The sequence below is a fragment of the Capricornis sumatraensis genome, chromosome 11 (assembly GCF_032405125.1).
Source record: "Capricornis sumatraensis isolate serow.1 chromosome 11, serow.2, whole genome shotgun sequence".
Classification (NCBI taxonomy): domain Eukaryota; kingdom Metazoa; phylum Chordata; class Mammalia; order Artiodactyla; family Bovidae; genus Capricornis; species Capricornis sumatraensis.
In genome coordinates this window covers 79,681,624-79,705,491 of record NC_091079.1, presented here as the reverse complement: position 1 = coordinate 79,705,491, position 23,868 = coordinate 79,681,624, and the positions used below count along the sequence as shown (strand labels likewise).

Sequence of the window (23,868 nt, the reverse complement as noted above, 5' to 3'; positions counted from 1 at the left end):
GCCTTTATTAATATATCCATGTGCCAGTTGATAAGCATTGGTAGGTGAGAGCATTAGAGAAGCAGTTTTTCTTTAATTGAGAATTTTTTGCTCTGCATTTAAAACATACTCCAGAATTTAAAATTCCCAAATGGTATGCAGGTATTCCTTAATAGAAAGAGTAGACTGAATTTACTTGTATTTAAGGATACCTAAATATCAATACTTACTTAGAAGCTACTAATGACCAGGTTCTGTGCTCAAGATTATACAGCTGGGTAAGACTCAATCTTTTTTCCTCATGAGCTCAATTATCTGTGTATATCTATATCTATATATGTTTTCAAATATAGAAAAGAGAGCTTCAAATAGTAATTTGCCCAGAATCTCCCTACCAAGATAAGGGCCAGACTCAGGAGTTCCCTAATGCTTCTCCTTTTATTGGCTTTATCAGAATTATCTGGGGAAGCTTTAAAATAAAATTATGCATTTCTATGCACACTGGACTGACCGAATCAGAATATCTGAGTAATCCCCAGAATATTTATTTTTATAATATTACTCAGATGATTCTAATGCATAATCAAGATTCAGTACAGTTCAGTTCAGTTGCTCAGTTGTGTCTGACTCTTTGCGACTGCATGAATCGCAGTATGCCAGGCCTCCCTGTCCATCACCAGCTCCCGGAGTTTACCCAAACTCATGTCCATCGAGTCGGTGATGCCATCCAGCCATCTCATCCTCTGTCGTCCCCTTCTCCTCCTGCCCCCAATCCCTCCCAGACACCACTAATTTATGAGACTCTAAATGACCTCGGATATGCAGATGATACTTCACTAATGTCAAAGTGAAGAGGAACTAAAGAGCCTCTTGATGAAAGTGAAAGAGGAAAGTGAAAAAGCTGACTTGAAACTCAACTTTAAAGAAACTAAGATCATGGCAGGTAGTCCCATCACGTCATGGCAAATAGAAGGGGAAAAAATGGAAGCACTAACAGATTTTATTTTCTTGGGCTTCCAAATCACTGTGGATGGTGACTGCAGCCATGAAATTAAAAGACACTTGCTCCTTGGAAGTAAAACTATGTCAAACCTAGACAGAGTATTAAAAAGCAGAGAACGTCACTCTGCCAACAAAGGTCAAAAGCTGTGATTTTCCTAGTAGTCATGTATGGATGTGAAAGTTGGATCATAAAGAAGACTGAGTGCCAAAGAACTGATGCTTTGGAAAGATGGTGCTGGAGAAGACTCTTGAGAGTCCCTTGGACTGCAAGGAAATCAAACTAGTCAATCCTAAAGGAAATCAACCCTGAATATTCATTGGAAGGACTGTTGCTAAAGCCAAAGCTCCAATACGCTGACCAGCTGATGTGAGGAGCTGACTCATTGGAAAAGACCATGATGCTGGAAGAGATTGAAGGCAAGTAGAGAAGGGGTTTCAAAGGATGAGATGATTAGATAGCATCACCGATTCCACGGACATGAATTTGAACAAACTCCAGGAGATAGTGGAGTATTAAGGAGACTGGTGTGCTTTAGTCCATGGTGGTCGCCGAGAGTTGGATGTGACTCAGCAGCCAAACAACAGCAAACATCATGCCTTTTAAAACTTGAAGCACTGCCTTCGTTTCAGTGTTAATGTACTCAGAAATCAGTATGTCATGAATTCTAGATTTTCAAAGATAGAATATATGTGAAGAATAAAATTGTGTACAGATAGCCTGTGGATTGATTAAACCTTTAAGCAAGGATGATTTATAAATATGAACCTTGTTTCTGGCTCAGAGAGCCTGTATGCTCTTTGTACCTTAATTCAGAATGGTTGGGAAATGATTGAATTAGTTTGTTGTTGTTGTTGTTGTTGTTGTTAAAAACGTCAAGTTTGCATTCTGTTGGTGTTCAGGATTATGTAGCTTTTCATTTCTTGTCATAATAATCACTACTCACATTTGGGGACAGTGAAGGGAAGGAGGGGAAGAATATATATTCTTTACATGCCAAGTTGGAACTCAAAATATATTTTGTTGAAGAAGCAATTTTATAAGTGGTGATTGAATAGAATCTTAGTGGGCATTACTGCATAAATCACACTGACTTAACCTAGATGCCTGCTGGCTTCTTGGCAGTCAGCTGGTGGGGAAGAGTAAAAAGGCCTCAATTGGCAAGGCCTGGCTTATAAGGGCTTGTCGTAGAGGATGATCACCTGTAGCCTACAGGACTCTGCTCAGAAAATATTGTGCACTTCAGCTCAATATAAAATGACTATGATCACTATGGATTGGAGAATTGATTAGTCTGAAGTTTGGGAGTGGAGGAGGTTGAATATTACAAGCAGTAGCTGAAATTGTAGTTCAGACATTGATCTTGAAATGTGTTTATTTCAAGTCTTCAACTAAATTTTTAAAAACTTTTTACCTCATCACATATATTTTAAGATGACATCTAACTTTTTCATTGTGTGTTTAAATGGTTGCGGAGTATAGTTTTCTAGCATGTTATTGATACTAATAGCTATACTTTATAGTAAAGCTATTATAGCTGCTTAAAAAATACATGTAATACTTTTAAAATAGTGCATTTTGAAAACTTCCATTATTCTTAAAAATCAAGCAATGAATAAATTCATTTTCAACTGTAGAAAGTTTTTCTTATTTATCCTTGAAAATGTATTTACATTTCACTTCACTCATAATAGTTTATCCTCATGTAATATATTTTTCACTAGAAATCCTTAAAAAAAAAAATCACCTTTTATACTTTGTCCCAGTAAAAAATATGTGTTAAATATATATTTAAAATACTTCAGTGACCATAAGGCTTAAAGTTTTGAAAAATTTTTGATAGATTTTAATTATGATAATTAATAGAAATATAATAAACTTATAAAATGATTTTAAATTATATATCAGGTGACCACTTATTTAATCTATTATTAAGCTATTTTAATAATATTTATTAAATATTTTAATATTCTTGAATTTATTGAATATTCAATAAGTAATTGACTATTTATTATTATTACTTTTTAACTTAGAGACATCTTGTTTAAACCAGTATACTAAAAATAATTTGGAAAATATTAATTTTAGTACCTGCCAATTTTAATTTATAGTGATAAAATCATTTTGCCTTTCCATGTGTTTTAAATTATTTTTATAAATATCTTAGAACTGCATATTTAGCTTCACTTCAGTTCAGTCACTTAGTCGTGTCCGACTCTTTATGACCCCATGGACTGCAGCACGCCAGGCCTTCCTGTCCATCACCAGCTCCCGGAGCTTGCTCAAACTCATGTCCATCGAGTTTAGCTTAGTTTATAGGAAATATGGAACATGTGAACTAATAGGTGGAGCTAGTCTTTGTCATCAAATCAATTAGGCAAATGAAATTTTCTGAAAAAGTCTCACATTATTTTTCAGTTAAAAATATGTTAATACACATTCTTGAATAATACTAATGTGATGTCTTAAATGTGACAAAAGCTGTTTATGTTGCTATTCAGTTGCTAAAATGTCCGACTCTGTGACCTGATGGACTGCAGCATGCCAGGCTCCTCTGTCCTCCCACTGTCTCCCAGAGTTTGCTCAGATTCAGGTCTGGGCCACATTTATTTGTGCCACTTTTGTTTGTGCCGCTTTAAAAAGATGTGAATGTTGCATATTAATATTATAGTAATATTTCCCATTTTAATGATAGCATCTGATACACAAAGACTCAGCTTTTGGGAACAGTTTCTTTATGAATAGATGTTCTCAATAAAGAGTTTAAAGTATAGGTATTATCCATAAAGCTATTTCTTGGGGTTGCTCACTGAATCAACTCTATTCATAGAGATCCTACAATGCCAATAAAGTCCAAACAACCTGAATGTTGGTACTCACAGTTTTGAAGTCTCTTCACCAGCTGATTCCTGGGCAAGTTGCTATGTGTTATAATTTCTTCAGTTATGTTGTTTTAAGTAAAACTGTGAATGATTGGAGACATCTATAAATTAATCAGTGTGTAAGTAATATCTTCTCTCTACCACAGTTATTGTCACAATCTGCTGAACAAAGCCACCTGCAATTTTATGACAGCTACAAAGTATGGTGATATCTATAAAGGTGTAATGAAATTGTGCTGATGAACTTACCAGCTATCATCTTTTTAGCCATTTACTTGTAGAGCAAAATAGCAACTTTTTTGTCATATAGGATCTTCTAGTTTTAATATTATTGCTTCTGTGAGCAATATTAATTTGTAAAAGTTTTCCAAAGTCAGTCTTAATTTCTACTTGTAAATTGCTAATACCTTGAGTATTCTTCTAATATTAGTAGATTTCTTTAAGGTTTGAGTGTTTTGTGAGTAATAAGGATGTGTAGCAAGAGTGATGGTTTCATGCTATTGCTTTATAGCAATGTCTCAAGAGCAGAGTCTTTCTTTGTCTTTCTGGAGTATGCATTCTTTTACATTTTGGAGTCACTTTTTTTGAGAAGGGGTATATTAATATATCCGACAACATCTGTTTTGTATATTCCCATACCTCTTTTTTTAACTCTGTATGGATTTTAACAAATTGCAAGTTATTAAATGGCATTAGTTTATTGTTGGGTAGTTTATCACTAACAGGCTTTATAAGGAATGGTCTGCTTTATTAGCAATTAAAATATTTTTATGAAGAACATTGCTATTTAAAGATGATAATGTAGTTGCTTCTTACCCTTAAATTATATTTTTTAGTGTTATTGCAATAAGAATTAGATTCTTTCTATGGCTTTTTTCGAAGTTCAGCCGGTACCTTCTTTAGTCATAGTGGTATAACTGTAGCATCCCTAATGTTCTCTGAACATAGAAGAAAACTCTGCATGTGTCAGCTAGTGTTGGCATTAGCTGTTGACACATCTCCGTTTTTATCAATATCTCTTCTGCACGTGTACGACTTGTATCATGCATTTATTACAGGAAGTAGCCACATATTTCTTTCTTCTCAAGCTATTTGTCAATTATCTACAGTAAATACAGATTTATTGAGAAACTAGATTAAGAAAAATCATGATTTCATGAAGAAAAAGATTTGCTCATATGAAGTTTTTATTCCATCGAGGTGATGTTAGTGTTGATGTGAAAATTTTCTCTTAAAATTGGTAACTCCAGATTATTGGCATGACAAAAAAATCACATTACAGTATAGTTTATTTACAACTTATTCACTTAACAAGATCAGTACCAATATGACATAACTGAATGGAGTCTCATTTCTTTCATCTTCTGTAAACAGTCAGGATCTATATTTCTGGATTATTTGTCTTTTGGTTCTGTTGATATTTCAGAGTCTTCTGCATACTTTTATATTGCAAATGTATACTACTTTATACCCTAAGGAAGTATTGGAGAAAGCACAGTTCTATTTGGTCAGAGCTATCTAAGACTTTTCCATTAAGTATAACCTTTGCTGAGGGTTTTTGATAATAATTTTTACCAACCTAAGGAAATGCCCTTTTATTCCTACTTTGACTATCAAGTTAAAGGAATACTAGTTTTTCTAGGAGTTAATTTAATAGTCCTGATTTTCCAAGTTACTTTAAACCATAAACAGGTGTTGAATTATTAAATGCTTTTCTTCATTGATTGAGATATGATTTTTCTCTACTCTTTTTTATTGATGGCATAACTAGATTTTTTGGTATTGTATTATCCTTATATCCCTGGGGTTAAATTGTGGTTGATAGTGATATAACGTGTTTTTGTCTTAGATTTTGTTATTTAGGTTTTAGTTTATGTTTTCACCCTGTATATATGTGAATGAAATTCACCTGTGGTTTTCTTGTGTTTTTGTCATAATTACTTTTGCTTCAGAAAATGAGCTATATGACTTTTGTTCTTTTCTAAAATTAAATTTATGAAATAATTTATATTATAAAGTGTAGAATTAATGGTCCTTTAAAAGTCTGTTGCAGTTGTCCTGTAAAATTGTAGCAGTTGCTCTAGGTACCCTACTCAAAAGCCTTCAGCCACTCCAGATGACACCAACAAATGGTACCTGAACAAACCAATAGCTTCCTGCATCTCTCTGCCTCAGGGCATTTCATGACCAAAGAAATAGGCTTAACATGAAGGAGAGGCAGAGAAGTGCCAGTGAGCTGACTGTTAAATACCCCAGGCTCCTTGCCCTTAGTGGGATGATTTTAAGAGAGTTCCATCAAGACCAAGCTCCATTTGCCTCCAGAAATAACCTACCCTTTAATTGACTGTTTACTGGCTATTTTTCCATGTTGTACGTCCCCTCTCTTTCACTGTACTTCCTGGTACCATTTTTTCAAGTAAGCAAACTACTTTGCATTCAGGTCTTTGGCTTGGGATCTGATTGTGGAGAAACCCCAAACAGGAAACACCGTCTTGGCCTGAGATTTTCTGTAGAAGTAGTATTAAGTTTTTAAATTGAGATATAATTCATACAACATTCACCACTTTCAAGTGGCTTTTAGTATCATCCGCAGTGTTGTGCACCTATCACCATTACCTAATTCCAGAACATTTTCATCACCCTGAAAAGAAACCTTGTGTCCATTAGCAATCATCCCCATCTCACTGTACACCCAGGCACCCAGTAATCCACTTTTTTTTCCTCTAGAAATTTGCCTATTGTGGACATTGTGTATAAATGGATTTAGACAATATGTGGCCCTGTGTGTCTGGCTTCGTTCACTTAGTATAATGCTTTTAAGGTGCCTTTGCTATAGCAAGAATCATACTTCATTCCTCTTATGGCTGAATAACATTCCATTGTGTGTTTATATCACACGTTATATATTTGCTCGCCAACTGAAGGACATCTAAGTTGTTTCTACTTTTTGGCTATTGTGAATAATGTTGTTAGGACCGTATGCTTTCAAGTTACATGAACATATATTTCCAATTATCTTGGATATTGCTTAGTAATGGAATTGCTAGGTCATATGGTAATTCTATTTTATAATTTTTAAAGAACTGCCAAACTGTTTTCCACAGTGACTTTATATATAGACACTTTATATGTGTACCAAGAATGTACAAAGGTTAAAATATCTCTCTCCCTTCACCAGCACTTACCATTTTCTTTTTTTAAAAACATTGTACCTCTCCCAGGGAGTGTGAAGTTCTGTGGAGTTGGTTTGCTGCCACCACTGTCCACTGTAGATGTGGCTGAAATCAGATGTGAGCCAAGGAGATCAAAACTGTCTGCAACGTGAGACTTAGGAAGGACTTCATACAAAAAAATCTAGTGTCCTAGGTCATAAGAGACCAGGGGTTTGAATTCTGGTTGTGTTACTTATCGGCTATAAGACCTTGTCTATGTGACTTAACTTTTGCAATCTTTAGTTTCTTCATCCATTACTAAAGTGTAGATTAAATGAGGTAATAGCAAGAATTAGAAGAGTGCCTAGAGCGTAGGGAGAACTCAGGAAGTTCTGTTTGCTGTTGTTATTGTTGCTGTTAGTAGCAGTGACATTGGTGGTGGTGGTAGTCCTACCAGGGTATTAGCTAAAGCCTAGAGTTTGACTCAAAATCCAGTCTGTGCAAAGTGTGGTCTGCGAATCAGCAGAAGCACCATCACCTGGGAGGCTGTTGAAAATTCAGAATCCCTGCCTCTCTGCCCCCAGACTTAGAAATTGGAATCTGCATTTTAACAAGATCCCAGGTGATTGGAATGCACATTACAGTTTGAGAAGCATTGGTCTATTACATCATTTTGCCATTCTCAGCTTGACCACTGCAGTTCCCACAATTTTGTTTTTCATTTTTATAACAGCTTTTTTGCAGAACAGTTGTACAAAAACTGCACATGTTTAATGCATGCAGTTTGATGGCTTTGAACTTATGCATATAGCCATGTAATCATCACCACAATCAAGGTTATAAACATATCCATCACCTCCAAAATGAACAGATGCATGCACATCATTCAATGTGATCTCTCTTTCACCCCCAATAACCTAGTAATATTCTGAAATCTGTTGGGTTAGATCTAACGGAGGACATTGATTTAACAAGTCTGAATCCCCTAAGGTAAGCTATACATATTTTACTTTCATTTAAATATCTAAGCAATTTTAATACACTAAAAATAATCTTCATGTACTTTGTACATTTTGACTTATGATAAGAAAATATAAATTTCATAATAGCACTCATTTGGAAAATTCTTAAATGTTATTTTATTTTTTCTTAAAGACAGTTTCTTGATATTCATGGTATTTGGATTATAGAAATTCTTTAGGCAAACAGATTTTAAAGAAAGTAAGGTATAACTATTATATCCTTACTGTTAATACATTATCGCACTCACCTGTTGAACATCTTTTGGTGTTTTACAGGTAATTGGGACATAGCAGTGAACTAAAATAGACAGACATCTCTTACCTTTCTGGGGAGTATATTCTAATTAGGAGATACACATAACAAATAAGATAAATATTAGAAGGTGTATGTGTCCTGGAGAAAATGAAAATCTAGATGCTTAATTTTGGATGACGTTGGAATATTGATTTGAATGGCCTTTGACAAATGACAGTTGAGCAGCAACTTAAAAAAGTTTAAAAAGGTGATGGAGATATTTAGGGGAAAAGCAGTTTAGACTTAGGTAATAGTGGATACAGAGGTCCTGTGGTAGGGGCATGCTTGACGTGTTGGATGAATAGGAGGGAAATTCACGTGGGTGCACAGAGCAAGTGGGTGAGAATTGTGAGACACAAAGACCCAAGTGGGTGAGAGTGAGTCTGCAGAGGACCTTCTGGATCATTGTAAGGACTTTGGCATTTATTCTGAGCAAAATGGGGAGTATGAAAAGGTTCTGACAAAAAAAGTGACGACGCGCTTCAGAACGTTTTGAAGGGTTTGCTTTGACGGTTTTGTTGGGATAGGTTAATGAGAGTGAGAAAAATAGCATCTAGGAGACCAGTTTTGAGGATATTTAAGTAATTTAGGCCTCTGAAAAAGGAAATGGCAACCCACTCCAGTATTCTTGCCTGGAGAATTCCATGGGCAGAGGAGCCTGGTGGGATTGCAAAGTTCATGGGGTCTCAAAGATTCAGACACGACTGAGCGACTAACACTAGCAAAAATAATTTAGGCTGGCAGTGGTGGTGACTTAGAGTGGTTGTGGTGGAAATGATGAGATGACATCTCTGTAGATATATTTTAAAAGAAGAAGTTAAAAGATTTTGTAGTGGCATGTGTATGGGATATGAAAAAAAGAGATTATTCCAAGGTTTTTGGCCCCAGGTAAACCAGGAGGATGGGGAATTGCCATTAACCACTCTGAGTAAAACCGTGAATGCAGTTTGGAGGTAAAGGTCTGGAATTCACCTTCGACCTTTGAGATGAATCAAGATACAGATGCACTGAAGCTCGATAAAAGACAGTGCTTTTAATTTTGTACTGTGATAGTGTTATGATACAGTTTAGCTTTCATAGAATAGTAAATCTCCCTTGGGTGGGCGGAGTTGAACTTGCCTCACATTGAACTGTGCTTTGAAGTAGATCAGATGACTATATGATTACTGACGCTCGCCTCTTGATGAAAGTGAAAGAGGAGAGTGAAAAAGTTGGCTTAAAGCTCAACATTCAGAAAATTAAGATCATGGCATCGGGTCCCATCACTTCATGGAAGATAGATGGGGAAAAAGTGGAAACAGTGTCAGACTTTATTTTTTGGGGCTCCAAAATCACTGCAGATGGTGACTGCAGCCATGAAATTAAAAGACGCTTATTCCTTGGAAGGAAAGTTATGAGCAACCTAGATGGCATGTTGAAAAGCAGAGACATTGCTTTGCCAACAAGGGTCCGTCTAGTCAAGGCTATGGTTTTTCCAGTGATCATGTATGGATGTGAGAGTTGGACTGTGAGGAAAGCTGAGTGCTGTAGGATTGATGCTTTTGAACCGTGGTGTTGGAGAAGACTCTTGAGAGTCCCTTGGACTGCAAGGAGATCCAACCAGTCCATCCTAAAGGAGATCAGTCCTGGGTGTTCATTGGAAGGACTGATGCTGAAGCTGAAACTCCAATACTCTGGCCACCTCATGCGAAGAGTTGACTCATTGGAAAAGGCCCTGATGCTGGGAGGGATTGGGGGCAGGAGGTGAAGGGGACAACAGAGGATGAGATGGCTGGATGGCATCACCGACTCGATGCACATGAGTGAGTGAACTCTGGGAGTTGGTGATGGACAGGGAGACCTGGTGTGCTGCGATTCATGGGGTCACAAAGAGTCGGATCCGACTGAGCAACTGAACTGAACTGCCTTTAGCAGTTACAGGAGCAAGAAGGACAGTTTGCAAAAGGAAGTCCATATTCCAGTGTGTGGCTTCTGGCAGTTTACTTGCAAGGATCTCAAATTGTTTTATCCATTAAAATTTTAAAGAAGTAGTAGTGAGAATCTGAGAGACTAGTAAATGAAACTTTATACTTTGAACTCTTTTCTCTGAATTAATGCCTCTTCCTTAAAAATTTCTGTTTCGCTGGAGTGTTCTAGTGATTTCCATATCGCCATATTTTGCTAGTGTTTGTTACTGTTTCCTCTAGTTTTAGACCTCCGATTCTTCTCAGTTTAGATAAGGCATCACTTTGTAATCTTCATATAATTATGTTCTGGCCTCTCCCTTTTACAAGATGTTCTCCTCAGAAAGTATGTTCTGTTCTCCATTTTAAGTGAAACCTATGCTTTCTATTTTAAGAAAAATAAAGCTTGCTTTCCATCAATTTAAGCCATGATTTGGGGCTTCCCAAGTAGCTCAGTGGGTAAGAGTCTGTCTGCAGTGAAGGAGTTTCAGAAGACTCGGTTAAGTCCCTGGTGGAGAAGATCCCCTGGAGAGGGCATGACAACCCACTCCAGTGTTCTTGCCTGGAGAATCCCATGGACAGAGGAGCCTGGCAGGTTCCATGGTTGCAAAGAGTCGGACGCGCCTGAAGTAACTGAGCTCACGTGCAAGTCGTTTACTTTAAATTTATTGAAATAATTTTATAGTTCTGTAATTTATACAGCATAACTTTTAAGTTCTACATGTTGGAAAAGAAAACTGTCAACTGATAGATGTTTATATTTACTCTCTTGAATTTTTGAGTAAGTTAAGATGCAATGGAAAATAATGATTCTAATTAATACCATCACATTTTATAATGGAGAATAATGATACTCTTTCAACTTATTTTTAATTTTATGAAAGTTACTATATTTTAAACTGAAACTTAATTTATTTTTAGGGAAAATTAGATTAACAGTGTAGTGATAGTATAACACTAGTAGTTCAGATTGAACAAAGCGCTATAGCACAGACTAGTGGGAAAACTTAATAACTGCAGAAATGTTCACTTCCCTTAAACTTGCTGGGTATGCCTACTGCTTTGAGTTGCCTTTTCTTTTAAAACACACACACACACACACACACACACACTTAAAGAAATTCAAACTTAAAATGCGATCCTGAATTAAGGTAAGATTTAAAGGTCAAATATTTATTATGAAGGTAGTAGCTACCAATTCTGATAATAAGCAATATGCAATTAAATTCTCCTCAATGACTAGTTTACTTTGAAACCACTTTTCTAGTTTTTTGATAAAATTTAATTTAGAACAGAGAGTTTATAAAGTGAATCAGGTGCTCTGATGGAAAGAAAATAAAAGCAGCACTACAAAATATGTAATTTTGTTTATATGTTTGGCTAATTGGTACCTTTTTAGATAAACCTGACTTCTTTATTCACATCACTCCATAAAACAAAACAGAACAAAACACTGAAAGTAAGCTGTACTGTATTTTAAAAACTGTATTTGTATGAAAACTCAATGAATTGTTCTCAGTTAACTAATATATTTATTTTAACCTTAATTGGTTTCTAGTCTGACACCTGGTTACATACTCCTCTCTCCTACCACTTTTTTCTTTTCTCTCTTTTTTCATTTTGAAATATTTCAAACATGTCAAGAAGTTTAGAGACTACCAAGCAAGTTATACAAATCTTAAAATGTTCCCATGTTTCGTATTTTTTTTCTGAGATAGCACAATTATCTTAAGTACTTATTATTCTATAAGTTTTTATTTGTATAGTTTGTAAACACTGCTTATACCTAAACACTGCTAAACCATATAAAACATTGTTTTACAAGGTTTTAAACTTTATATTATGGATCATACTGTATATATTTTTCTGAAACTTTATCTATTTTGAGATTTAGATCCACCTACCTCTTATAATTCATTCATTTTGGTTGCTGAATATAATTCTTGGCATGAATATGCTAGATGTGGGTTTGATCCCTGGATTGGGAAGATCCCCTGGAGTAGGAAATGTCAACCTGCTCAAGCATTCTTGCCTGGAAAATTCCATGGACAGAGGAGCCTGGTGGACCACAGTCCATGGGGTCAGTGAGACGTGGCTGAGTGACTGAGCGCTCGCATACATCCTCATAAGAGGAGGATTACACACAGAGCGAAGGTGATGAGAGGGTGCAGCAGAGAGAGCTCTGAAGATGCTGTCCTTACCGACTGGATTGACGTGACCACAAGCCAAAGAATGCTGATAGCCATCAGAAGCTGAATGCCAGGAAAGGCAAAGCATTGATTTTCCCTGGAGTCTCTTAAATGAGCAAGGCCCTGTTGATACCTTGATGTTGGTCCATTGATGCTGAATTTGAATTCAGACTTCTGGTTCTTCAGAACTCTGAGAGAATGTATTTCTAGTTTGTGTTAATTTGTGACAGCAGCTATATGAGGCTAATTTACTGCTCTTTTCTGGTTTTTGCCGTTAAAATCTTTTCAGTCTTATAAATTGCACTAGGGAAGTCACCTTTTTTCTCCTTTCTATAATAGTTCAGAAAAGTTTGTGATTACTTTTTCAGTGTTTGGTAGGCATCAAATGTTAAAACCATCTAGACCCCATTTTTTTTTTGGTGAGATGATTTTTTTTTTTTAAGTTTTCACTGTAGTTTTTTCCTTTTCTCTCTCTCCTCCTCTTTCCCTCCCTTTTGCCTTTCCCCTGAGCTTATGTTTTCCTTATTAACAATTTTGTGATTGCCTTCCTGCAGTGTCTGGTCTCTCCAACGCAGAACCAGGTCTTTAGAAGTGAGCTGGGATCTTGTTTCCATCTTGCTACTTAGTGATACTGCAAATTAACATATTAGAGGTATTTTAAATTAATGATCCTGCAAATTCATATATAGAAACCAAGGTCATGGTTGGCTTTGTTCAGGGTCTTGTTACAAGACTGTGTCCCGTTTATCTGAGCTCACAGGTATGTGTAATCTGTAGGTTGAGGCAGTTTTCTATAGTGTTTTCCAGCTTCTTTTATTAATGAATCCTCTGGGCATCAAGAAGTGAATCTTGACTCCAAGTTTTCATTTTACAGGAGCATATTTAGTTCTTTTATCCTAAAGAGCTCTGTTCTCAGCCATTGGTGCCTGCTTTTTGGCTGGGGGCACAGTGGCCCTAAGGCTTCAGCTCTGCTCCATAGAAAACAAAACAAAACCCTGAAAGTAATTTTAATTACTTTACATTTTGTTTTAATTTTACTTAGTTTATTTCTACTTTTTATAAGCTAAAATTCTGGGTACAGAAACAAAAATCTTTCTATACAAGGAACATCTATTTTAACAGAAAAATGTTAAAAGTTAAGATTTATATCATGCCATGAAACAAAGTAATATATAAAAATAAGAGTTTAAGGAAAGTAGAAAGAGGCTTAAAGGTTTAAGTTTAGGCAGAGTGGTCAAGGTCACTATAGTTTTTATTTCTCTATAATAATTTCCCTGAGATTTTAGGGATAAGTTAAAATTGCATTTTTTCAGCAATTGTGTCTTTTGTTTTGATAAAGGTACAGATACCTAAAATGTTTAGTAATATTGACTGCATGGCAATCCAATAAATGAGTTGAAAATATTTTCAACTTAATTGTGTTTCATTTTCACTTCATCTCCTGTCTTTTAAAAACAGCAGATTCCTTTTTTGTTGTGCTCTGCAGCCTCCCACCCTGCCCAGAGTAGAGGAACCAGCCATTTTACCAGAATCTCGACGTTCGCAGTTCTTCTTTCTCTAGGTGTGGTTCTGGTTCAGACTTGGCACTTTGGTGAATATTAATCTTTGACCGTAACTGACAGTATTCAGATCACAGAGAAATAGGTATAGTATATTAGATTATTTTATCAGTAAGCTGGCTTCTTTTGGGAAGCTTTGGAATGGTGAAGGGGGACGCCACAGTTCCAAGTCCAAGCCTGAGGGTTCTTGGGGAGAGTGTCAGGTATACAGAAAAGGTACACAGTCAAGGAAGAGTCTGCCGCTTCTATCCCTGCACATGGTGAGGAAGAAGAAAGACAGTAGGAAGGCACAAATGATCAGAGTAATGTTCTAGTCTCTTCTTTCTAGTCTTTGACTCAGGATGAGGATGCTTATTAGTTAAGTCAAAGGGCAACTTTTACCCTTGCTAATATTCGAGGTTCTTGGAAGAGATATCTTTCTGGATGTCCTTCCAGCATTAGCTTTCCAGAACTATCTTCAGTTCCAGGGTGGCATGGAGGACACAGAAGTAGCTGCATGTCCCTGCTGTGACACTCCCCCAGTGGTGAGGGATGAGGGATGTGGCCACTTTGCAGTAGAGACGGCAGTACAGCTACCTTGGGCCATGACTGAATGGAGAATTGTTCAGAGACTAGAAGGAGTCAACAGAGCCTTGGGAGCTGAGGTGAGATAAGTCAACAATGGAGCACAGTCCTGCTGAATAGAGTAGAAGAACCAGACTATGAGTTAGATGAGCTGCTGATTTAGGCAGCAGAAGCTCCACAGGACACCCAGATACTGTCTTGGAAAACAGCAGGGAAAGGGGTAGAAATGTAAAGCATAGAGAATTTAGCCAAAGGAGCTGTTTTTCAGGCTAAAATTTAGTATGTAGTTTTAAAAGAAATCTGGCTAATCTGCTGTTGAGGAAAATCAGATAAATAATTAGAGAAATAAACAAGCTATGTTTCTTTGTGGAGTGATTTTTCAAAGCCATTATCAATAGCCAACTAAGACTTTGAAATGTTCCAAGTAAAAATTTCTTCTGTACTGCTGCTGTGTCCTGAGGGACTTCATGACCACACGGCTGAACTCTCCTGTATCAGCTGACAAATAGGATTGTCTGTTAGCTAGAGATGCCATGCTTCTGGTTCACGGGGAATTTGGCAAAGTCTGGCTGTTTGTCTTGGGGTATCAGATGGAAGAAATTTTCTGATACTTGTTTTGTAATCTATAAACCCATTACATTGAAATTACATTGATCTCTTAATTCCTTAAGGAACATGTTTGAAAAACTTTAATCCTCTTAAAATACGGTCTGGTACTTCCCTGCCAGTTGCACCACGACAGCGCTAGGGAAGGGGCACGTAGGTTAGTAGCCTGCAGCGCCACTGAACTCTACCTTTTGAGGGACAGAAACAGCATGGATCTAATCATGGGAACAGTAGGGTAATGCTGTAATTGACTTTTCTGGATTTCCAGGCCTCTTGCAGATCTCTGCGTTCTTTTCTATTTTTCCAAATGCTGCCTGGGCCTGGGGAGAGGAAGCATCAGGGATTTATGGTGTGACTGTATTCCTTTTGTAGCATTTCTCATAATAGTAATCTAAAGAATATTTGTGCGGTCATTTGCAATTATTTGTCTTCCTTACTATACTTTAAACTCCATAGCAAAATCTATGTCTGCTGACCTGTATTTGCCAGCTCTTAGCATAGTGTCTGGCATACACTAGGCATTTAGTGAATACTGAGTGAATGAATAAACAATGAATGAGTTAATGTTAATAGTTACTTGCACATCTATAAATAAATTAGAATTTTATGGTCTGAATTAATTTTATGGTAAATTACAGCTTCATCCAAGTGTATCTTTTAATACTAAATGTATAATCTTTTAGGAGATTATATTAGGTACATTATATTCAGTGATGTACTGATAAATGCTAACAACCACAGGCTCCCTGTAAGAAGGATAAATGCTAACCACAGGCTCCCTGTAAGAAAATGTCCTGGTTGGCGGTATTTTGCAACTTTCATAGTCTATAAAAACATCCCCAACGGCTGCCTTCAAGCAACTCAGGTTACTTCATCGAATGCAGAGTTGAGAAGAAATGTGCACAAGCTGTTCTTAAGACTCAGTGAAAGTTGGCTCCAGAGCAACACTGAAGCACATTTTTATGTCTTTTTAGTAATGCATTGTTCTTCACATATAAAGAGTATGCTGGTGATGCATTCAGTAGAACATGTGCTTTAGAAAGATTTTGAATTAGTCAACTGCAATGATGAACTTAGAAAGTTTCTGTAGCTCAACATAATAGAATTTTATTTCTCACAGTGTGAGGTCCACCCTGCTGTCGGTGGCTGAACATCAGAGACTCCCTTCCAAATAGTCATTCAGATTCCCAGGCTCCTTCTTTATTTTAATGGATCCTTTATCCCCCAGGGTCTTAATAAAGAGCTTGATCATAGCATATGAGAGTTTTGAATGGTCATGAAATGGTACACATCATTTCGCTTGTAGTCCATTGGCCAGAACATAATAATGGCCATCTCTACAAGGGAGATTAGGAAATGTAATTTTCTAAGAGACAAAGAAATAAATTTAATAGCTAGCTAGCATCTTCCACAGTTTTCTAGTCATGTGATAGGGTTAAACCAATCAATTTAACACCTTTTTTCTGACAAATACACACATTGATAAGCATTACAGATTAGTGGTGGAGCCTACTCTGATTAGACTGGAGTTTAGTAAACTCTTATTCTATGTGAAGTTAGCTGGTTTTAGCAACTTTGCCTTGGCCTTATTAGCACCAGCCTCTAAGCAGTAATCCTTCATTTCTCTGAAATATTCTATTATTTATTATCCCTATTTAGATGAAAATCAGAGTATTCAGAGGTTTACATTCCTTTAAGTTATTGTATGCAGTTAACATAGTTTTGTTTGTGACTATGAAGTTTAGCTATTATATTTACCATTTTTATGGTTTTGAAGAGATATTTCCATTTTCCTTGTTTTTTTCCCCTTTTTAACCACAACAAGGATGTTTGTGGAATGGAACATATGGTAATAAGGGACAAATTTGGGTCACTAGTATTTCATCTTGTATATTGCTGTATTACTTTGAAAATAGTGGCATATTTAGAACTGAAAGTAATAATACCTTATAATTTTGAATCCTCTGTGTTTTTGTTTGGGCCTAGATTTTTTTTTTTTTTTTTAGATAAATGATGACCAGCCAAACTAATAGGCTTTGACCTTGGTGATTTATGAGCATATATATTTCTAAGACGTTTTAAAAGCATTTATCATAAGGTACATTTGCTGGTTAACTTAACTGGCTAAAGGATTCCATTAACAAAAGTCCTATTTTATCCCAAATTAGTTAATTTTTTCCACAGACACAGAATTCAGCTCTATAGACATCAATTGTTTCATAGCCAATTAGTGAAAATTCACTTCACAGCACATCTATGTGTTTGTAAGACATTGTTCAGTATCAGCAATTGATAAGTTGCAGTGTATGTAAAGGGCTTCAAGTGAAATTGTCAGTTTCTGTATTAATTTAAATGAGTGGATTTAGGCTTTCTGATCCTTAAAGATTAATAGATTCTTAATCCAAAAGTAGGAGGAGATAGTGAGAGAAGGGTAATGGGGTGTTAGGATGTGAGGATTACTAGAGACCAGCAGTTTAGGAAGGAACATAGGATCTAGTCAGAATTCCCTGGTGGCTCAGACGGTAGGGAATCCACCTACAAAGGGGGGAAACCTGGGTTTGATCCCTGGGTTCGGAAGATTCCCTTGGGAGGGCATGGCAACTCACTCCAATATTCTTGCCTGGAGAATCCTGTGGACAGAGGAGCCTGGTGGGCTATAGTCTATGGAGTTGCAAAGAGTCAGACACGACTAAGCGGTTAAGCACAGCGCAATGTGGATAGCCCAGAGAGTATGGGAAAAGTATTAATACATTGTGTCTTTAATAGGAATCAGACAGCATCCTTCACACCTTGCAGTCATTTATTTTATATATTGATATCTACTGAGTGTTAACAGATAAGGAAAACTAAGCTCATAGTGTTTCTAGTTTTTTTTTCTTTTCATTTTGCACTACCTGGAAATGATACTGTTCATACAATGAGTTAACTTAAATTTATAAATTTGTACAAATAGTATCATCAGTTCAGTTCAGTTCAGTCGCTCAGTCGTGTCCGACTCTTTGCGACCCCATGAATCGCAGCACACCAGGCCTCCCTGTCCATCACCAACTCCTGGAGTTCACTCCAACTCACGTCCATCAAGTCAGTGATGCCATCCAGCCATCTCATCCTCTGTTGTCCCCTTCTCCTCTTGCCCCCAATCCCTCCCAGCATCAGCGTCTTTTCCAATGAGTCAACTCTTCACATGAGGTGGCCAAAGTACTGGAGTTTCAGCTTTAGCATCATTCCTTCCAAAGAAATCCCAGGGCTGACCTCCTTCAGAATGGACTGGTTGGATCTCCTTGCAGTCCAAGGGACTCTCAAGAGTCTTCTCCAACACCACAATTCAAAAGCATCAATTCTTCGGCTCTCAGCTTTCTTCACAGTCCAACTCTCACATCCATACATGACCACTGGAAAAACCATAGCCTTGACTAGGTGGACCTTTGTTGGCAAAGTAATGTCTCTGCTTTTCAATATGCTATCTAGGTTGTATCATACATTTACCTAGTTTACACTGATGTAAATTGGTAGGGCTGGTTATGGCCTCCTCTAGCCTAGCCTAGTCACTGTGAGGAACACACTTGTAACTCACTGAACACACTGAATTGGGAATTGCTGCCCTGGTGGGCTCTCCTTACCAAACATCAGAATCACCTGTAGGATTTGGCAAATAAATAAAAGAAAATAACAGATTTCTGCGTTCTTTCCCAGTTTCTGATTCAGTAAGTCTGAGGTGTAGTCTGAAAAGGTGCACTTCTAAAGTTTCCAGGTGATACTCGGGCTGCTGTTCTAGGGACACTCTTGAGGCTCTCTGGAAGAGCTTAAGTAACCTGCCTACCTTGTGACAAATGATGAAGCAGCAGTAAGTTGTTTCTGCAAATGATCATGATTGGATAGTTGTCTGTCTCACAAACTCTCATTTCTGTTTCATTATCAATTAGCAGGTGCAAAAGGATGTTATTCTTCAATATTCTGAGTGTGACTTAGCCCAGATAACTTTATATCATAAAATCATATAGATGTATTATCACTGTTAACATGAATTATAATTTTTTTTTTAAAAAAAGCAGACAAATTCAAATTTAATTTTTAACATTATTTTCCGGTTCTATATTTAGTTGCTTTCACTTTTAAAAGAGATCTGCAGTACCTACATTTGTCACAAGATGGCATTTAAAGGCTGAAGATTTTGGTTGAAATTTGATTTTTGAGACTGTTGATGAGTTAGATGTATAATGTTTCATATGTATTCAAAACAAAAGAAATTTGAACTATGATGTATTTTTTAAAATTTGAGTGAGATTTTGATATTTTACTATCAAAAATGCTTTCTTATTATAGAAATTAGATAGTAACAAAAATTAATGTTATTGATGATTAATTCTTTTGGAAAAGGATGCAACATGAACCTTAGAGTAATAGCATAAAAATTTTATTACATTACATCCCCCAGAAAGATTTCAAATGATTTCAAGTTAGCAAACATTTAGAAGGTCTTACTTTTCTATAATGTATAAAGTCTTATTATGGTTTCCCAGGTGGCTCAGTGGTACTCCTTCTGCCAGTGCAAGGAACACAGGAGACTGGGTTTGATTCCTGGGTTGGGAAGATCCCCTGGAGTAGGAAATGGCAACCCACTCCAGTATTTTTGCCTAGAGAATCTCATGGACAGAGGAACCTGGTGGGCTACAGTCCATAGGGTTGAAAGAATTGGATACGACTGAGCAACTGACTGAGCAAATAGATTCAAGGGATTAGATCTGATAGACAGAGTGCCTGAGGAACTATGGACAGAGGTTCGTGACCCTGTACAGGAGGCAGGGATCAAGACCATCCCCAGGGAAAAGAAATGCAAAAAGGCAAATGGTTGTCTGAGGAGGCCTCACAAATAGCTGTTAATAGAAGAGAAGCGAAAGGCAAAGGAGAAAAGGAAAGATATACCCATTTGAATGCAGAGTTCCAAAGAATAGCAAGGAGAGATAAGAAAGCCTTCCTCAGGGATCAATGTAAAGAAATAGAGGAAAACAATACAATGGGAAAAACTAGAGATCTCTTCAAGAAAATCAGAGATACCAAGGGAACATCTCAAGCAAAGATGGGCACGATAAAGGACAGAAATGGCATGGACCTAACAGAAGCAGAAGATATTAAGAAGAGGTGGCAAGAATACACAGAAGAACTATGCAAAAAGATCCTCATGACCCAGATAATAATGATGGTGTGATCACTCACCTAGAGCCAGATATCCTGGAATATGAAGTCAAGTGGGCCTTAGGAAGCATCACTACAAACAAAGCTAGTGGAGGTGATGGAATTCCAGTTGAGCTGTTTCAGATCTGAAAGATGATGCTATGAAAGTGCTGCACTCAATATGCCAGCAAATTTGGAAAACTCAGCAGTGGCCACAGGACTGGAAAAGGCCAGTTTTCATTCCAATCCCAAAGAAAGGCAATGCCAAAGAATGCTCAAACTACTGCACAATTGCACTCATCTGACATGCTACAAAAGTAATGCTGAAAATTCTCCAAGCCAGACTTCAACAGTATGTGAACTGTGAACTACCAGATGTTCAAGCTGGTTTTAGAAAAGGCAGAGGAACCAGAAATCAAATTGCCAACATCCACTGGATCAACTAAAAATCAAGAGAGTTCTGGAAAAACATCTGCTTTATTGACAATGCCAAGGCCTTTGACTGTGTGGACCACAACAAACTCTGGAAAATTCTTAAAGAGATGGGAATACCAGACCACCTGACCTCTTGAGAAATCTGTATGCAGGTCAGGAAACAACAGTTAGAATTGGACATGGAACAACAGTCTGGTTCCAAATAGGGAGAGGAGTCGTCAAGGCTGTATGTTGTCACCGTGCTTATTCAACTTATATGCAGAGTACATCATGAGAAACACTGAGCTGGATGAAGCACAAGCTGGAATCAAGATTGCCGTGAGAAATATCAAGAACCTCAGATAAGCAGATGACACCACCCTTATGGCAGAAAGCAAAGAAGAACTAAAGAGCCTCTTGAAGGTGAAAGAGGAGAGTGAAAAAGTTGGCTTAAAATTCAACATTCAGAAAACTAAGATCATAGCATCCAGTCCCATCACTTCATGGCAAATAGATAGGGAAACAGTGGAAACAGTGGAAACAGTGGCAGACTTTATTTTCTTGGGCTCCAGAATCACTGCAGGTGGTGGCTGCAGCCATGAAATTAAAAGACGCTTACTCATTGGGAGAAAAGTTATGACCAACCTAGACAGCATGTTAAAAAGTAGAGACTTTAGTGTGTCAACAAATGTCCGTCTAGTCAAAGCTATGGTTTTTTCAGTGGTCATGTATGGATGTGAGAGTTGGAGTATAAAGAAAGCTGCGCAGCGAAGAGTTGATGCTTTTGAACTGTGGTGTTGGAGAAGACTCTTGAGAGTCCCCTGGACTGCAAGGAGATCCAACCAGTCCATCCTAAAGGAGATCAGTCCTGAATATTCATTGGAAGGACTGATGTTGAAGCTAAAACTCCAATTCTTTGGCCACCTGATGTGAAGAGCTGACTCATTTGAAAAGACTCTGATGCTGGGAGGGATTGAAGGCAGGAGGAGAAGGGGATGACAGAGGATGAGATGGTTGGATGGCATCACCGACTCAGTCACTGACAGGGAGGTCTGGCGTGCTGCAGTCCGTGGGGTCACAAAGAGTTGGAATTGACTGAGTGACTGAACTGAACCGAGCAACTGAGCATGCACGCATGTGCATTATTCAAATAGAAGATATAGATGTTGCCCCCAGTGAGCTTTGAATTTAGTTGGAGAAACATGAAGAGAAATGTATATCCAATTTGAAGAGAACAAAATAAAAATGATCAAGTACGGTGTTGTTTGATGTAGACACAAACAATGTGAACAAATAATGGACAATGAAGCAAAAATTTTAAATTGCATTTTACAACAGCATCCTTGTATCAGTTGAAAATAGCATGTTGAATATTTCTTTTACTGTAATTATCTATATTATTATAATTGATTCAAACCAAGGAGAAATGTTTAGCCAATTGGAGAGCCTTAAGATTCAGTATTTGACATAAATATGACATTAAAGTCACTCGATTTTTTTCTTGATTAATTGAAAACATTTTTGGGAAGAAGATAAAGTTTATTTGCCCATACAGATGTTAGTTTTAAAATTCTTTGATTCCTGGAGTCTGAAAAATGCATCTATTAAAAAATCAAGAGTAGGATGATGGTTACCAGGGGATGGGAGGGAGAAAAGGGAATTTGCTATTTAATGGATATAGACTTTGAATTTTACAAGACACACATTTCAGAGATATGTTTCACAACAATATGAATATACCTAATGCTACTGAACTGTGCACTTAAAAATGGTTAAATTGTGTATTTTATGTGGTGTTCTAGTAAAATTATGAAATTGTTTAGGTTTCTATTAATCAACAATATTCCTAGCTCTATTTTAGCCATTAAGAGCCACTCAAAAAAAATAAAAGCCCCTCAAGAAGCTGTAATATATTTGATGATAAAAGATTAGCCTATTATTAGCAGGTAACCTACTGAAAGTCCAACATAAGCCAAGCGTTGTGCCGTTGTGCCAGACATTTTATATAAATTATTTAAACCCTCAAAACAATAATAGGAAAATGAATATTACTATCCCTATTTCTTATTTTATCATTAAGGGAACTAAGTTATATAGACGTGAAGGTTCAGTACCTTGTTGAACTTTCAGTTTAGTTGGAGAATCATGAAGAGTAATGTATATTCAATTTGAAGAGAGAACAAAATAAAAATGGTTGCCCAGGTTCCTTTGAGTTGGTATTAAATCCATTTTTTTCTAGCCTCAGAATCCATTTTCTGTGTATTTTACTATGTTTCTAATTTAAATAAAAAGCAATTCAAGACTACAAAGAAACAACTAGTAATTATACTTTCCAGTCTGGTATTTCTACTGCCAGTAAATATTGTCTGTTTCATTATAGTTATTTTGACAGAGTTAAAAGATACGTGATTTAATTATCAATAGTAGTTAATCTGGATTATGTTTCAACTTTAGAAAGAATGACCGTACATACACATATATATGTATATATATTGTTAGCTTGAGTTGTTGTCTCGCTTTCCACTTGCTTTTACCTTTGGAAACACTAATTTCTTTTCCCTGTGTATTCACGTGCAGGTTATGTGGGTATGTAATTTGTGCCGAAAACAACAAGAAATCCTCACTAAATCGGGAGCGTGGTTTTATAATAGTGGATCTAATACACCACAGCAACCTGAGCAAAAGGTTCTCAGAGGACTGCGGAATGAGGAGGCGCCTCAGGAGAAGAAAGCAAAACTGCACGGGCAGGCCCAGTTCCAAGGACCCTCAGGTGACTTATCTGTACCTGCAGTGGAGAAAAGTCGATCTCATGGGCTCACAAGACAGGATTCTATTAAAAATGGGTCAGGAGTGAAGCACCAAATTGCCAGTGACGTAGCTTCAGACAGGTAAACATTTTGCTTAATCTTTAGGTGAATATTATTTTTAAACTTCATTCCAAACAGAAGTAAAAATACATGACATGTTTAGGCAACAAATGAATTGTCTAAAGATAATGTAAATGTTCATATGTTTTATAGAAATGCTGAAAGTGATGTTAGGACTTGAGCTCTTATATATTTGAACAGTCTTAGATTTGATGAGGGAGTGT

The 23,868-nt window shown here is 36.9% G+C and overlaps 1 protein-coding gene across 22 annotated transcripts in view; it reads left to right on the top strand.

Annotated features, from left to right (window-relative positions):
* Positions 1–23,868, top strand: part of RIMS2 (regulating synaptic membrane exocytosis 2) — a 592,618-nt gene that overhangs the window by 151,480 nt on the left and 417,270 nt on the right. For all 22 annotated transcript variants that reach the window (XM_068983626.1, XM_068983609.1, XM_068983618.1 and 19 more), the window contains one exon: positions 23,355–23,665. In XM_068983626.1, coding sequence (XP_068839727.1) covers positions 23,355–23,665 — 311 coding nt within the window. The remainder of the gene's footprint in view (positions 1–23,354; positions 23,666–23,868) is intronic.